Genomic DNA, 16101 nt, shown 5'->3' with positions numbered 1-16101 from the left:
GCAACTCGAACGTAAATGCGTCTTCGATCCTGGACCTGCTGGGAAACTGCAGATCTTGCCTTAGCCTTCTCCAAGCTCAGGTACGTGGTACAGGTATCGATGTAATTTTCAATTCGATTACCCCGTCGCAATCGACATCACCACACATGGCACAAGGCATAAATCTACAGCTGCTGTGGACCCTCGCAGCACCTATTCTCCACTGGTTGCTGAGAGCATCAACTCTGAACAAGGTCAGCGCCAATAGAATGATATCATTGACGGTGTCTCAAGCCTATGCCATGAAATAAATTATGCAACAATCAGGATTCGTAAAGATGGCTGCTATGTCTTAGTACGCAGAGTTCCTGCAGCCACATCTCACTCTCCCGCCGCTCAATGGTAGAGTTAGACAGACATATTATCTTAGTCGACGAGGTAGAATACATCACATAGACTGCGAATTTCTATATCTTATCTTCTCCGACAATGCGAATATCACACAGACATACCAGGAAAAGATAGATACCATGGAAGACAGTATTCCAGTTGCCGACCTCCAGCACCAAGCTGGATCCCTAGCCGCCATTGCCTTTCACAATATCGAACACTGCACACAAAAGATCTCGTCTGCGATCCGGGGATATTACCATCTCCCTCATACGGTGGATGAACACAACAACAGCGATGAGCCCCGTGACGGAACCAAATATACCAAGGCATTCATCAAAGGCCGCAAGGTGGCCGTCAAGGTCGCCAACCTCATTAACCATGGCAAATCTACTCACCCAGTCCCGTTGAGGGTGTCTGGCAGCGGATTGGTCGGAGGATCACCCTGTGAAGGGCACGCGCGCCTAATCGAGGGAATTACCTGGTTCGAAAAGACTCAATTCAATCACAAGTCCCTCAGGCCCGAAAGGAATCATCCCACAGCCACACATTACCTGCATTTCTCAACTCCACTGGCGCAGATTATTCCTGGGGCAGAAGGAAGGACGCAACCTATGGATCTCGTGCAAGATATCACCGTTATCTCGGGTATGTGCCTCTGGGCATCAAGGATCATCCAGTCGAGTATGCCACGGGGTCAACGGCTCGACATATCAAGACTCCAATCTGCCAAAGTCACCCTATACGAGGTTGAATACCTCGCTCGCGCGGTCCCCGTCATCGCCGACCTGGCTGCGGCACTATCCGCAAATAATCAATACCAGCCAACGCCACTGAGAATCCGCCTCGACATTCCCAGCTTCCACTACTACCACTCCCTCGAGGAGCGTCTCCGCGACGGATGCTGCACCTTCCCCGAGGCACTGCAATGGATGCACGCCGTCGAGAAGCGCCACCACCAGCTGTCGCGGGTGTTCTGCCGCCTCGTCGACCACGAACTATCCCGGCGGTGGGGTGGGACTCCTCACTGTCGGAGTCTGGACATCCAGGTCTCGCCTTTAGCGGACCTGGTATGCCAGCTGATCTGTGACTCCTTGGCCAATAGCGTCCTCCCCGGCGTGGATGATATCCTGCGCGTTCTAGAGACGGAAGGCGCTACCTGGGCCCGTTTCTACGCGCTGGTCCCGAAGAACGAGCGGGTGACCGACTTCCGGGAACTGAGCTATCTTTTCTACGTGTACCAGGTACTGAGGCCGGCTTTGGAAGAAACCCAATACGCCGTAGAAAGTGGCAATGGCGACGCAGCAACAAAATTACTGATCAGCGTCGATGATGCGTTCGAGCGCCGGATCTACTCGCGAAGCCAGAAACTGCTGAAGAAGCTGCGGGCATCGCTGCCAGCGTCTGCGGCTGCCCCTCATTTACTCGAGGTTTATCTGTGTCGACGTATATTTATCAACAGCAACGAGACAGGGTCGAATCTCTACCTGGATGACCCGTCTCCTGAGCCATTTCTGTTGCGACTGTGTCAAGGACTGGCTGCCGAGGGGACGCAGAAGCAGCAACTTGTCCGAGCTCAGGATCAGGATCGACACCAATGGCGCCCTGAGACGGTCAAGCTGGACGCATTCGATGTGGTTGAGGGGTTGTATGGATCTTACCTGGCTGAAGTGCTCAAGGATTTGTTTGCCGAGGTGGGGCTGGGAGCTTAGAGTGGATGCCTTATCTTGGAGTAATACGGAGTATGCAGCGGAATTTTCAATAGGTTTTTTTGACTTGCACAAAGCGTCGCGTATCTTTCAAAGTAACCATACGGTTATAACACCATCTGGTACTTGCCTGCACATCGTTCCTCTCTTAGGCAAGGGGTAAGATGATCCTCTATGCCAAGGAACGAATACGAGGTCCGGACTGTGAACCCAGCTTGCCGGATGAACTGAAGTTTGGCCAGATCTCATGGTAACTGCGGCCCAGACCATAAATGAGCCGATCTGCAAGCTGCAAGGACTTGGGATGTGATGTTCCCAACTTCCCCGATCCGTTCATGCAGATTTCTCGAGGCCCACAGGGCTGACCGACGAATTGGGCGCCGGAATATCACACCGTGTTACTGGGATCAGCCAGCCACGGTCCTTGGGTTAGACTATCGTCAAGCTGCAGACAGAGCCGATACGTAGTCTGTGCGAGATCTGACAGGTTGCGCAGTGGACAACAAAGTGATGATACATACATACAGAGGCATGAATTGACTTTGCCCAAGTGGAGATTCATGCTGGAACTTGGAACGAACCACTGTAATGCCCAGAAATACGGAGGACACGTCAATAGTTACTCCATACGCGGTTCGCCGATCGTCGAATAATACTCCATGTAGAGTATATTGTCTCTAATCCAAGATGTTCGCATCCTGCCTTCTTTCTTTCGTCATATGTCTACGTGGAAAGATCTTCGGTCCACATCTAATGGACTGGCGGCAGCCTACTGACATGTTCGTTGGACTCTTCCCCTGTTCTCGCGTCTGTCTTCATTCGATAGCTCGAAAAAATCTCGCAAGGCGGATAGCTCCCTAGCTGGATCACAGCACAAGCCCATATGTGAATCTCAGTATCCGTAACTTGGTAGAATTCCAGTAATCCAAAGACTGTGATTTCCACCAGTCTACTCCTTTGAAACATCGATTGGGCCCTACTCAATCTGCAAAGATTAACAGACTTTGCTTGACCGCTATGGTTCTTTTGTAGTTGCTACCAAGTTGCTCTACCTTGGAAGTTCAAGCTCTACGGGGACTTGCTAATGGAGTCCACTCCTCAGATCCTACCTGGGCTTCAGGAACCCTTGTCTGGTCAGCGAGATAGCACTGTTCTGTTCCCGACGCAAAATGTGTCTGTCGCGCGGCTGAGCGCAGTGGGACTACTTGCCATCATCTTGCTGGGAGCATACGCAGACAGACAGGTATCTGATCCTGATAATATGGCGCAGCAGGCGTAAAACAATGCGTCTACTGACCGAGTTCTACGCGGACCAAGACGGAGAGGCGACGGCCGATTCTATAAAAAAAGCCTCAGCCTCAGCGTGGAATATCCACCGGGCTGACGGGGACATGTGTTGGACTCGGTGGCGCCTTCTCCATCGCGAAGATTGCACTGTCTCTGGGACTTCAACGACGTGGTATGCCGGTGACAGACTTGTTGCAAACTGTTATCTGGGTGAGTTGACATTTGTATCGGATAAGCAATAGAGTCAAATCTACAACTGATAGAGTCAAATCAACAGGCATTTCTGGGCCTGCAGTGTAGAGCTCTGTTTCTCCGTCTCCCGGCTCCTGTACCTTACTCAATTGCATTGAGCGCTGCGCTTAGTTGCGCGGTGGTGGTCATTGTCCTCTTGGTGCAGCTGAATGATCTTTACGATGCAAATGAACATGTGACGCTGGAAAGCCTCCTCATCGGGCTTCAAATTGCTGCGAGTTTCTGCGCAACTGTCTCGAATCTCCTGGTCCCGCGTCGGCCCGATGTATTTCACCACGGGACTCCTGTGGATCGAGAATACTCGACCTCCTTTCTGGGATGGCTGAGCTTCAGCTGGATAGCACCATGGCTGAAAACTTGCACAGTGCGGATCAGCAACTTGCCCCAGTTCGGCTACAGCTTGCGGGCTGAGAGTGCACTCCGCACATGCTTTCAGATGATGAGCGGTGGAACTTCCGGCGCTCAAGGGCTATGGGTGGTGATTCTACAGTCCGAGCTTGGTCTTCTGTCCTGGCAGGGGATCATCACGCTGAGCTCATCCCTCCTGGGATTCGTGCCCCAGTTCGCCGTGATGAGGGTTCTCTCGACGCTAGAGAAAAGCCGGCAGGGCGAAAGAGACGAGGCCCGCTTATACACCTTCCTCGTCCTTATCTGTACCTCGACCATGGCAACAGCCATCCTGGATAGCTTGAAGTACTGGATCTCGTACGGCAAGCTTTCCATCCGCGTGCAGCAGCGGCTGACAGTAGCCCTCTTCGACAAGGCCGTCCGCCGGAATGTGGGCGCGGCATGCGCGTCGAAGACAGGCAGAGCGAAGGGAAATAATCTCGAGGGCCCGCTGAATCCTATCAGCCTGGCGGCGGTGGATGCGAAGACCGTCGCTGACTTCGTCTGCCTGACCTTTCAGCTCTACGAAACGCCGGCAAAGCTGCTTGTGGCATCCGTATTCCTGTGGACTCTCTTGGGTTGGGAAGGCCTGCTGGCCTGTGGGATCGTCCTCGTTCTCATAAGCTGCGGAAACTCGTACACTGTCAAGAGATATTCTCAGGGTCAGCGCAATCTGCACCAGTCCCGCGACCAGAGATTGACTCTCGTCACGGAGGTGCTACGGGGCATCCAGCATGTCAAGTTCGCCGCCCTTGAGGACCGGTGGGAAGGGCGAGTCGGTGACCTGCGCGGCCAAGAGATGCGCGCACAATGGTCTGCGTATCTGTGGCAGACCTTCATGTTCTCTCTGTACTTTCTGAGTCCGATTCTGCTCTCCGTGGCGGCTCTGGGGGTGGCACTGCTGAGAAACCGTGATCTGACTGCGACCACTGCCTTCACAGCGATTACTGTGCTGAATTCTATTGAGATGTCGCTGAGCGTGCTGCCAGATATCATCTCAAACTTGGCCAGCGCGTTTGTGAGTATGCAGCGCCTCAGCCGCTTCTTCGCGGAGCCAGACCACGTGTCGAGCGTGGTGCCGTCCGAGGTGATTGAATTAAGGGACGCGACACTGGCTTGGCCGTCGTCCCCGGCGTCCCTTAGCGGCGTGAATCTGAAATTCCCCAGGGGTGCATTGAGCATCATCACCGGCGCCACGGGGACGGGGAAGAGCTTCCTCCTGCCCGCCATCCTTGGAGAATCCTATCTAGTCGCTGGTACAATTAGCGCTCCTACTCCGCTTTGCATCCAGTCTGAGCCCGGTCAATGCTCGCGAGGCGGGATAGCATACGTTCCTCAGGTTCCGTGGATTGAATCAGAGACAACATTCTGTTTGGAACTCCCTTCAGTCCGGACCGGTACGCGCTGGTCCTGTTTGCCTGCGCCCTGGGAAAGGATCTGGAGCAGTTACCTGCCGGAGACCTGACGGGGATTGGGACTGACGGCGTCAATCTGAGCGGTGGGCAGAGATGGCGGGTGAGCCTGGCGCGGGCATTGTACAGTCCCGCACAGACCCTGCTTCTAGACGATTTATTCAGCGCCGTGGATGTGCATACGCTGGCCCACCTGCATCGTCATGCGCTGATGGGAGAGATCGCCCGCGGGAGGACCCTGATTCTGGTGACGCATCATGTCGATGTCTGCCTGTCCTCGGCGGAATACCTGGTGACTGTGGGCAATGGCACTGCGGTTGCGATGTCGGTGGAGGATGCTCGACGGGAGCAATTGGGCAAGATGCACCCTGTGACGACCGTTGATAATGAGGGCCTGCAGGAATGTGAGCCTCAGATAGAACATATTCAGGCTCCTAGTAGAGATGACGAGGAAACTGCAGGGTTGAGCTGGGACGCACTTCGGGCGTACGCGACGCAAGGAGGTTCACCATACTTCTGGGTTCTGGTGATCGTGTCCTTTGTCGGTTATAGCGGACTCTTGCTGGGTCGGGTGAGCCATAAGCTTTCTTTATTTTTCTTTTTTTTCCCCCCAATGTTTAATTCGCTCTGGCTGATCTTCCACATGCCTGGTGCATCAAGCTCTGGACCACTCGAAATGCCAGCACACCAGACCCCGATCATCTCCAGTATTATCTTGCCATCTACATTGGACTATCCCTCATCACTGGCATGGTTGGAATCGCCCGCTGCTATCTCATCATCTGCGTTGCCTTTCGAGCTTCCCAGCGCCTGTTCAATCAGATGCTCCATACAATCCTCCGCGCTCCGCTGCAATGGCACGCTGCCGTCCCCTCTGGCCGCATTCTGGCCCGGTTCTCCTCCGATGTGACCGTGATCGATTCCCGGTTGGTAAGGGACCTGCGCAACACCCTCGACCGCGTCGCCGATGTCGCCATGGCCCTTGCGGCAGGGTCCCTTGTGAGCCCCCTCGTCCTACTCGTCGCAGCTGCCCTGGTGCTTCTGTATCACCGCTTCGCACACACCTCCTTGCGCGCATCTCGCATGCTTAATCGCCTCACGAGCGCCGCTAAAGGCCCCATCTACGGACACTTCGATGCCTGTCTGGCCGGACTCCCCGTCATCCGTGCCTTCGGCCGCGTCGATGCCTACCGCCAGTCATTCCTCGACAAGGTCGACGATCACAGCCGGGCATACTTCTCTCTCCGCCTGCTCAACCGCTGGCTGGGTTTCCGCATCAACATGATCGGCGCGGGATTCTCCGCCGCCTCCGCCGCGTTGATTGTCTCGCTGCGCGACGTCGATGCCGGCACCGCCGGGTTCGCGCTCAGCTTCACCATGCAAATCTCCGCCTCGATTGGGCTGGTCATCCGCTACTACGCCTTCCTCGAACAGGATATGAATAGCGTGGAGCGGGTGCGCGGGTACGCGCGGCTCGAGACGGAGCGGTACGAAGGGCGCGATGCGCCCGCCGTCTGGCCCACCCGGGGTCGTATCGAGGTCTCCGATCTGGCCGTGCGACACGCGCCGCATCTACCTTCCGTGCTACAGGGCATCACTTTCCGGGTGGAGGAGGGCGAGCGCGTGGCTGTGGTAGGGCGCACGGGCGCCGGCAAGTCCTCGCTTGTTTTGGCGCTGTTTCGGATCCTTGAAGCGGCACAGGGTCAGATCTTCGTGGATGGCATTGATATCTCGCAGCTGAAGCTGCAGATGCTCCGCGGCAGAATTGCGGTTATTCCGCAGGATCCGGCGATCTTCCGCGGGACGATCCGGTCGAATCTGGACCCGTTCGAGGAGCACGAGGAGAGCGAGCTCCTTTATGCGCTGGAAAGTGTCCGGTGGACGCTTGACGCTCCGGACGCATCCGGTGAGTGTTCGCCTCTGGATCGCGCGGTGGCGGCCGGGGGGAGCAACCTCTCGCAGGGCCAGCGCCAGCTGCTCTGTATCGCGCGGGAGATCGTCTGGCGACCCAAGGTCTTGGTGCTGGATGAGGCGACGTCGGCGGTGGACAAGCAGAGTGATCGACTGATCCAGCAGTGCCTCCGGACTGTCTTTGGGGCGGCTCTACCACGTTGCTGGTCGTTGCGAATAGGCTGGAAACGGTGGCTGATTTTGATCGGATCCTGGTGCTGGATGCTGGCAGGGCGGTTGAGTTTGGGAGTCCGCTGGGGCTGATGGAAAGGGAGAATGGGATCTTTCGGGAGATGGTCGAGCAGGATCAAGAGAGAGAGTCATGCTGAAGAAAATGATTGCCAGAGGGAGATGATTGTATATTACATATTCTCGAGTTTATTTGTATTGATTTCTCTATTGCCCCCGAGGTTAACTATATTCTGTACTGGAAGGACCTCGACTCAGCATATTGCACTGTGTCCTACTGATCCAACTTTGTCGTCTGATAGCTGACCACAGGTTTCTTACGTAGGTCATTCTGATGCACAATCGAAAGCCAATCAAGCTCAAGGCAAAAGTACCGGTGAGGGCAATGGCTCATGCAGGATCCGGGTTCTTCTCTGGTTGACCCCGGTGCTTACTTTCTAGGCTGTGCATGATGGTGGTACCTTGCGAGACGACGTGCTGCGGTAAAATACATCTACAAATACAAACACTCTAGTGTGGTATTCGGGCAGTAGTAACAGATACAAATACAATAGTTCGTTCACGCTAGACGAGTCAGTGAGCTGCAGTGTATCCCCACAGGACCATCTTGGGTAAAGATGACGACTGGCACAGACAACTCCTTCCTTGTACAATGAAGATCATATCCATGTCTGTCAGAGCTAAACAATCATGGTCTTGGTAGATACAGATCAGGAGCTGATCGATCGCTGCCCCTCGGAGTGGGACAGAATGGCCTGTCCGGTACTCCGTACTCCATATGTCATGTCATAGCAAGTAAATTTTGCATTATGCAATATCCAGTGGCCTTGGATATGAAATTGCCCTCTGAAGCAGCCGAGGTAGTTCATCTAGAACAACTCTCTTGGTGCTTCCTGTGACCGAAAAGTTAGGATGGCACAACCCAACACCACTTGGGCCATTTCTGCCCACCGCATCATCAGCGTAGATACTTGCCAAACCTTGTCAAATCGAGCACCCGGACTCCTTCTCGCAGCATTGCTTTTCTATCTCTTCTACAAGTACACCAGACGGATCTACTTCCACCCATTGAGCGGCATTCCCGGGCCTCGTCTGGCGGCGGCAACTCATCTGTACGAAGCTTACTATAACATTCTGCGGCAAGGATTGTCCAAGCGTGCCATTCAATTGCACAGGACATACAGTTAGTGTTTAGCCCGGACATTGTGACTCTCGCTAACCATATCAGATTCCCCAGTCATCCGGATTGGGACCAATCGGGTCCACGTGGGTGATCCCAACTACTATCATACGTATAGGCCCATCCTTCAACCCTAATATCAGGACATCGATTGACCAAGCCTAGAATCTACAACTCAGGCACCGACTACTGCAAAGACCCTGGCGTCTACAAGTTGCTCGGCATCGATGGATCGATCCTTACCATCACCGATCCCGAGGAGCACAAGCAGTACCGCAGCATCGTCGGTTCCTTGTTCTCCCGGAAAAAGGCCGATGACCTTGCCCCGATGATAGCGGCGTTGTTGAACAAGTCGGCCGAGTCGATGGCGCGTCAAGGAAGAGATGGCAACCCTTCCGTCATCCAACGCGTCTACCGGTCAGTCGCGGTAAGATAGCGCATCCCTGGCTTGGACTGAAATCCTGCTGACCAGCTGGATCCTCACAGGCAGATATGGTATCGTATCTGCTGTTCAATCGGCCGTTGGGTTTGATCGACTCACCCCAGGATGCGGATCAATACCACACATTCATGTTGAGCATTGACCGGTTTACTGCCATAACCTGGCCGAGTAAGCTAGCAATTCCTCTGCCACGGAGAGGCCGCTGACTCCAACACTCAGGATTCTACTACCCTATCTTGAACTGGGTTATTGATTCCTTTCCTACCTTTGTGGTGGAGAGACTTCAACCAGGACTAAGGAACTTACAGGAGGTCGGTCTCCGCCATGTCGCTGAGTTAACTACCATCTGACTTTTCCAGCTCTTTAAACAATGGCTAGACGAGTGCATCGCCGTACACGATGCGGGAAAGCCCGTCGAAAGCCGCAGTACCTACTTCGACCTGATGATTGAAGCGAAACGCAAGACCGGCGAGCCGCTCCGCCCGGACCAACTCTTCGACGATATCCTGAATTACCTCGTGGCCGGCATGGAGGCGACCAGCTACGTGCTCTCTTTCGGGACATACTTCCTGCTCAACAAGCCCGATGTGAAGGCGAAGCTGGAGGCAGAGCTGCGGGAGGCGAGCCCCTTCATTCGCGAGGAATTCGACCATCGCAGGATCATGGCGTTGCCTTATCTGGTATGTTCCCTTGGCCGGATCATTTTCTCAATCACAATCTGAATTCTTCCAGACGGCAGTGGTGAAGGAGTCTCTCCGGTTGAGTAATACCGTGCCGGGCTTCCTTCCTAGGATCGTTCCCGAGGGTGGAGTGGGTATCGGCGGTTACCACATTCCCGGTGGGGTAAGTAAGATATATTCCGTTAATGGAGGACGAAAATCTGATATGAGGTCGATCGAATAGACTCAGATATCGATGATCCATCCTGTTGTCGAACTGAACGAAGAAATATTCCCGAACCCGCACGAATTCATCCCCGAGCGCTGGCTGGGTGATAACGGCCACGATCTGGAGAAGTGGGCGATTGCATTTAGTAAGGGGAGAAGGCAATGCATCGGCAAAAAGTATGTATTTCTTGAAATCCCTGGTGAGCTTTTAAGCTAATCAGGGTGTTTAGTTTGGCGTATATGATGCTGTATACGTCCCTCGCTGTGGTTTTTTCCCGGCTGGAGATGGAGCTGTACGAGACGACAGCGGCGGATATGGAGATCATTGACCAGTTTGCGCCGATCATCCAGGGCGTGGTCAAGGTGAAGATCACCAAGGATCGCTGGAGAGAATAGCTGGAGGGAATAGGCACGACATAGGAGGGGCAGGAATAGGATACACTCTCTGTATTGCGTCCGCCTCTGCCTTACGAAACAGTAGAAATTTTTCAATTTGCAATTTACTAGTTGTCATTTACCTATGTTTGGATGTGATCAGCATCGCCACCGTCCCGTGTTCCCTTCCATGGCACAGGACTGGGCTAAGACCTGTAGATCTGGGAAATTTAGTCCATCTGCCAAAAGGAACTATGGGTGTTCCTGCAAGCCCCAGTCACAAAATCGCGTGGATTCGGGCAGCCCGGCGGTCTCGTATGAGCCATGCAGGTGCCGCTTGGGATTTAGGAGCAAACTACAGTGTCAGTTAACTTCAACTAGAGCTCATAGAAGCCGGGGCACACCTCGTCAGGTCATCCAGGTTCTCAATCTTCATAGAGCATCCGCAAATCCCCTGACAGCCACAGCGGCATCTGACTGGAAATGACTGTGCCGCCAGTACGCGAACGAGCCTCGTTCGAGGTAGCCAAACGCGTTCTCTGTCAGATTCTGAACGAAGGTCTGGTCAGCGGGACATTAGAGACATTCGAGTCCGAAGGCCCGTACCTGTGTCTGTTCAGCAACGGCTGCGTCACAGAGAAGCCAGAAAAATGCATCCGTGTCCGACTCCAGCCCAGCGGGGCGGGAATCTTCATGCGCTCTGGGCGCATCGTGTCGCTGGTGCGCCCGGAGATGTTGCAAATGCCCGTTACTCTCGTAGATGGGCCGTCTGAAGGGCGGGAGCTTCGTTCGGGGGCTCTGTTTCGGTTTGCAAGTAGCCTGTTCACGGAGCATGTCGAGGCGACAACGTTGGAAGAGATAGCGTTGGGGTTGGAGAATAGTGAGGCCAATACAGGTTTGCACAGAATCTCCTGTCTCCCTCTCCCAAGTGATGCTGATAAAATGCGCAGAAAAGTGGCTGGAATTGCACTCCTCGCCTGAGCCATTACACCTCAACACGCCGTCGGTCATGTGGGAACGGGCGCTGATCTGGGGACACCCGACGCATCCGGTATGTAGTCTCCCCTCTTTGATGTCGGTCAGTGTGTCTAATCGTCACCAGTTTCACAGACTGTGCTATGCACAAGAAGGCCTAGCTCTAGTTGAACCCAAAGACCTGCCCGAGTTCCTCACGCCCACACTGGCCTTCGTGTCCGTCCTACGGGCAGAGGTCTCCTTCGCAGGCCCATTCGAGGAGTCGCTGCAGCCTCTTCTGGCGCAGCTGGAGGTCCCCCTCCCGAGAGCGCTGACAGAGTCATTGTCCCCTGCCTCCGTCTCCAACTCCCCTGTGTCTTCCGCCACTTCCCCAGTGCCGTCGTGGTGAAGACAGTTACCGGCTGTGCAGACACGCAAGCCTCGATGCGCACCCTCACCCTGCGTCCAGAACTCAACTTCCCCTACCACATCAAAATGTCCATTGCCTGCCAGATCACTTCGGATGTGCGGGCGATCCGCCCCTGCCAGACCCTCGGCGGCCAGCTGGTTAGGAAGCAGCTGCACAAATTCTTCCCGCCGGATCTGTGGTGGTTCAAAGAGGTTGCGTCTGTGTCGGGGAGCCAGACGGCGCAGGGAGACACGCAAGAAAACGAAGACAAAGCGCGTCATATCGGCTGTATTCTGCGTGAGGACTTGGAGGCTCTAGCGAACGCGAACAATGAGGCGCTGATCATCGCGGGGTCGCTGGCTCAGCAGCCCACGAATCATCCCCGGACACACGCGGAGATTGTCTTTGGTCTTGAGACTGTTGAGCAGAAGCATGAGTGGCTCAGAGAGTAAACATTTCCCCCTAAAGTGCAATAGAGAAAGGAGACTAATATCCGTCAAGGTATGTGGCGGGCTTTTTGCGCGCTGTCCTCCCTTCGCTGGTGCAGTATGGCATCGGGATGGAGGCCCATGGGCAAAACACCCTGGTTCGCGTGTGTCGCCAGACCAAAAGAATCACCGGCTTCGTCGTCCGAGACTTCGAGGGCATCAAGGTGCATGTCCCCACGCTTGAGAAACTCGGCATAGAGCTGTGTATGACCTCTCCAGGCTGCACGAGAAATCTGGAGAACATCTGGAGCAAGATTCACCATGCCCTCTTCCAGAACCACCTGGGGAATCTGGTCTACGCGCTCGGTCTGGACCGCCACGATGGATGGACGATCATCCGGGACGAGCTCACCGCTGCCCTGGAGCCGGACATGGGTCCGCGGGCTAAGGAGTTCTATGACTTTATTCTTCAGGATACGATGCCGTTTAAGTGCTTTTTGAGAATGCGGATCAGCGAGCACTTTAATGATGTGAGGCTTCCCGGTATTTGGTATGATTGTGCTGACTTTTTCCTCGCTGTAGTATGATGGCGATGAACAGGATGCACCGAGCGTCAAGGTAACATGTTGTATTCTGTTTAAGTCGAATCATTACTGACGGTTCTTTGACTAGCGTGACGAGAGACTGCTGCCTAATGCCCTTCTCATGGGTTCTGATAAATGGGAGAAGATTTTGGATGATCATGCACAGAGAATGCGCAAGACTTGAAGATTATCGCCGCGGCACCTCACTTATAGCTGTTAGACGTTGAGTTGACTGCAGTGATGCCATATGTATTCATTCATTCACGTAGCATTTGGAGCGAGTCTGCAGCTGCTGAGGGGACAGCGTGGCACTCCTGCTGTTGAGTCAATATTCCCGCTGAACGAGTGGGTTATATGGAATGGAGCGCTGTAGGTTGGGCGAGAAGTTACATTCGACAACGATCCTAACAAACGCTGATCCTGACAAACACTGACTAGCAGTGTGCCACTCAAATGACAAATCCTTCCTGGTCCATCCGTAATGTGCCGCAGAAGATGCCAATAGACTGTCCTCTCTTTACAGAGCACTCTCCGGATCATGAATCATGTTTCTATAGATAGGTCTTCTACCAGACAAAGGACTAGTAAGCCAAACCATAGCACCTTTCCCACAACAGGCAAGGTTACTCTTACCCCTGCATACTTTGCTGCCGAAATACTTTTTTTGACGGGCAGGAAGGGTCTTGCCATTCTTGGTTAGCGTATTGCAGGGGTCCAAACGGAAACACATTTGGATCACCCAGGATATCAAGATACTGGCGCCCAAGTGGCTATATATACTCTGACCACTCCCCCACTCACTATTCCCTTTGTTGTTATCAGTCCACTGCCGTTGTGTATATCCTGTCCTGTAGGTTTCCGTGTCACTCTGTCTTATAGACCTGAAATGCTGTCTAATAGCATCCATCCTAACAAAAAGCTGGCGACAACTGTGGACGAGGTGATAGAACTGTTAAGGCTCTTTATCCTTAAGATTGTTACTTATGCAGCTATCAATCTTCAAGATGCGCCAGAGGTAGAGTACTGCTATTTTTTTGAAAAGGATGCTACTGACAAACCATATTAGTTTAATAGGATTATGCAGCTGCTTTGCAAGGAAGCCCCTCATGTTGCTCAAGCTATTGCAGGAACAATTCAAGAGTAGATAATCAGTCCCTTAAAAATGCAGGGTCTAAATTTAAGAGAGGCTCCCTATCCCTTAAAACAGAAGAGGAGCCTGGGGATCGACCCTTCATATCAGCCATCAAAAGTTGCTAAGCGCAAGAATTGCTGCTCAGGAACAGCAGATGGAAGCAACCATCAGCCTGACTTGGACCCAGTGCAGAAGAAAGCCACTTCACATGCGAAGGAACAAGGCCAAGGGGATGAGGAACTGCTTAATGAAGGTAATCAGATACATATTATACAGTGGGCACTAGCCAGCTACCATAATTCCCTTCAGAATAATACCCAGGACGGTAGAAAGGCTGTTCACCAGGAGTCTACATTGCTTGAAAATATGAATGTAGCCACTGAGCCATTTAGAGCCATGTCAGCCTCTAGTGGCAGTGTAACTTTAACTCCTCAAGAAATACCTGCATCGAGCCCAGGACAAAGCTCACCATCAACTGCAATGGCGAAGCCCGATAAAGTCACTTCAGGTAAGCTTGGAGGCGAAAGATTTTTACTCCAGACAGAAGAGGTGCAAAGGGCACCAGAGATTGCAAATGCATCCAGCTCACCCGCCTCAGAGGCTGCCTTCAAGGAACTAATCCTTTCACTTATCAAGACCATCTACAAGCTCTGTAATTGTGTGGGCAGGCCCCCGGAGGCCGCCTGTCGGAGCATCCTACAGTCGCTGCAGGAGGGCCGTTCAGATAGCAGTGAGTGGTCGGATGGCGCAATGTGGATGCGAATGCTCAGCATAGGATCATCCCAGCAAAATAAAGTTACTGTTTCCAACATGCTAATCCATATTGGGGTCTGGGAATGGTTCTATCACCAGGTCAAAGAAAAAAGTTTGTGGCGTCGGGGGAATGGATCAATGGGTGAAAAAATGGCAAAGACACAAGTTTTAAATAAGATGCAGAACCACCTACAAGACACCGGACCCCAGCCTGCAGCGCAGGAAAAGTAGTTCAGCAGAGTTGGAACGGTGACGCTAGAGGAGAATGCTTCCGCTATTCTTCCAAAAGATAGCCCACCCAGCATGACCGCGATGGCGAAGTGCCAGCAGAGGCGCTGCATCAGGACCCTGCTTCATGGGGGAGAGCAGTTAAGCACGAAGCTCGTTAAACAGCGTGGAAGGGGAATTCTGCTCCACCCTAAATTTGCTAAGGGTGCTCGGCTCTCGATATTCCGCTTCTTTTGATATCTACTGATAGTGATTGACAGGGATTATATAAAAATGAGCGGGGAAATTGCTCCACCCGGAGAGTAGTTCCTCCAGGTTGAGGGAGCTCGCCTCGGAAGCTCCCCAATGTTCTTGGAATTGTCGACCGCGGAGGTAGAGAGGGTCCGACTCGGCCAGCTCAAAACAACGCCGAGTTTGTCGTAGTTCATCTAGATGCGGGGAATCACATCCCGAGTTACATCTTGAATTCCAGTTCTCAACTTCTGGGACCTTGTTCTTTATAGACGGAGGGTTTCCAACATCCTGGTCTGTTCACACAGACCTATAGAATGCAACTTCGCAATCAACAGGGGTGCCGACACTGCTTTTAGCGGGAGTGAGCGCGTGACAACCTCGCCCAAAACATGGTCCAACGGTAAGGAAAGTAGTCCGATAACTGGAGCCTACTGGGCTGGAGCCCTCACTAGTTGATTGGATCCAGTTGATTGAATGGACTTTGCCATAGTTCAGTTCCAGCCGGTGGGTCCACCTGTCATCAACATGCTATGCACCCATTCTTCATGATTCTGCCTATTATTTCCGCCTTGCGCCGCTGCCATTGTGCCAGCAAGATAGGCTCAAGTCATGTCTGACTCAGTTCAAAGAATCATAGCCCGCAACGAACGAATACTACGGTATAAACTACATAGGGGGTCAAAAGTATCCGGACACTCCGCATTTCCGCGACGCGTCAAAAAATCAACAATTCTTTTAACCACCAACCATTCCATCAAAATGAGGTCGTTTGGCACCGAAATTAGCGGAAATAGAAGGCCTAAAGCTGAGCTTTCTAGTGAGACACGCGCAGCTATTTTATATGGCCTAGAGAACCAGGGATTGCCTACTCAACTAGCGAAGGAATTTGGCGTTAGTCACAGTACTATTTATGCAACTAAGGAACGCTTCCAACACCATA

At 53.0% G+C, this 16101-nt stretch overlaps 5 protein-coding genes across 5 annotated transcripts; all 5 read left to right on the top strand.

The window, feature by feature from the left end:
- Positions 1 to 368: 368 nt before the first annotated feature.
- On the top strand, positions 369 to 2126 carry P174DRAFT_444985 (uncharacterized protein). The gene has a single exon (XM_024828225.1). It carries the CDS (start codon positions 510 to 512, stop codon positions 2079 to 2081), a length of 1572 nt encoding a protein of 523 aa, XP_024678523.1. The 5' UTR covers positions 369 to 509; the 3' UTR covers positions 2082 to 2126.
- Positions 2127 to 3469: 1343 nt separating this feature from the next.
- On the top strand, positions 3470 to 7811 carry P174DRAFT_506798 (uncharacterized protein; the record flags this gene model as incomplete). Its single annotated transcript, XM_024831329.1, has 4 exons — positions 3470 to 3575; positions 3629 to 5401; positions 5569 to 5987; positions 6077 to 7811. 4 exons carry the CDS (start codon positions 3470 to 3472, stop codon positions 7628 to 7630), a joined length of 3852 nt encoding a protein of 1283 aa, XP_024678522.1. The 3' UTR covers positions 7631 to 7811.
- Positions 7812 to 8411: 600 nt separating this feature from the next.
- P174DRAFT_395314 (cytochrome P450) lies at positions 8412 to 10460 on the top strand (the record flags this gene model as incomplete). Its single annotated transcript, XM_024823677.1, has 9 exons — positions 8412 to 8738; positions 8784 to 8847; positions 8901 to 9162; positions 9222 to 9345; positions 9397 to 9488; positions 9537 to 9857; positions 9910 to 10020; positions 10081 to 10241; positions 10295 to 10460. Exons 1-9 carry the CDS (start codon positions 8468 to 8470, stop codon positions 10458 to 10460), a joined length of 1572 nt encoding a protein of 523 aa, XP_024678521.1. The 5' UTR covers positions 8412 to 8467.
- Positions 10461 to 10838: 378 nt separating this feature from the next.
- On the top strand, positions 10839 to 13259 carry P174DRAFT_444983 (uncharacterized protein). The gene is made up of 7 exons (XM_024828224.1): positions 10839 to 11334; positions 11390 to 11490; positions 11542 to 11675; positions 11723 to 12250; positions 12304 to 12760; positions 12813 to 12848; positions 12903 to 13259. Exons 1-7 carry the CDS (start codon positions 10923 to 10925, stop codon positions 12996 to 12998), a joined length of 1764 nt encoding a protein of 587 aa, XP_024678520.1. The 5' UTR covers positions 10839 to 10922; the 3' UTR covers positions 12999 to 13259.
- Positions 13260 to 13892: 633 nt separating this feature from the next.
- On the top strand, positions 13893 to 15164 carry P174DRAFT_463421 (uncharacterized protein; the record flags this gene model as incomplete). The annotated part of the gene is made up of 3 exons (XM_024830265.1): positions 13893 to 13922; positions 13959 to 14864; positions 14931 to 15164. The coding sequence occupies 3 exons, from the start codon at positions 13893 to 13895 to the stop codon at positions 15162 to 15164; spliced, it is 1170 nt and encodes a 389-aa protein (XP_024678519.1).
- Between the last annotated feature and the right edge of the window lie 937 nt (positions 15165 to 16101).

The sequence above is a fragment of the Aspergillus novofumigatus genome (genome assembly GCF_002847465.1).
Source record: "Aspergillus novofumigatus IBT 16806 chromosome Unknown P174scaffold_8, whole genome shotgun sequence".
Taxonomy (NCBI): Eukaryota; Fungi; Ascomycota; class Eurotiomycetes; order Eurotiales; family Aspergillaceae; genus Aspergillus; species Aspergillus novofumigatus.
The sequence above is the reverse complement of the archived record's forward strand: the minus strand, read 5'-3'. Positions and strand labels throughout refer to the sequence as shown.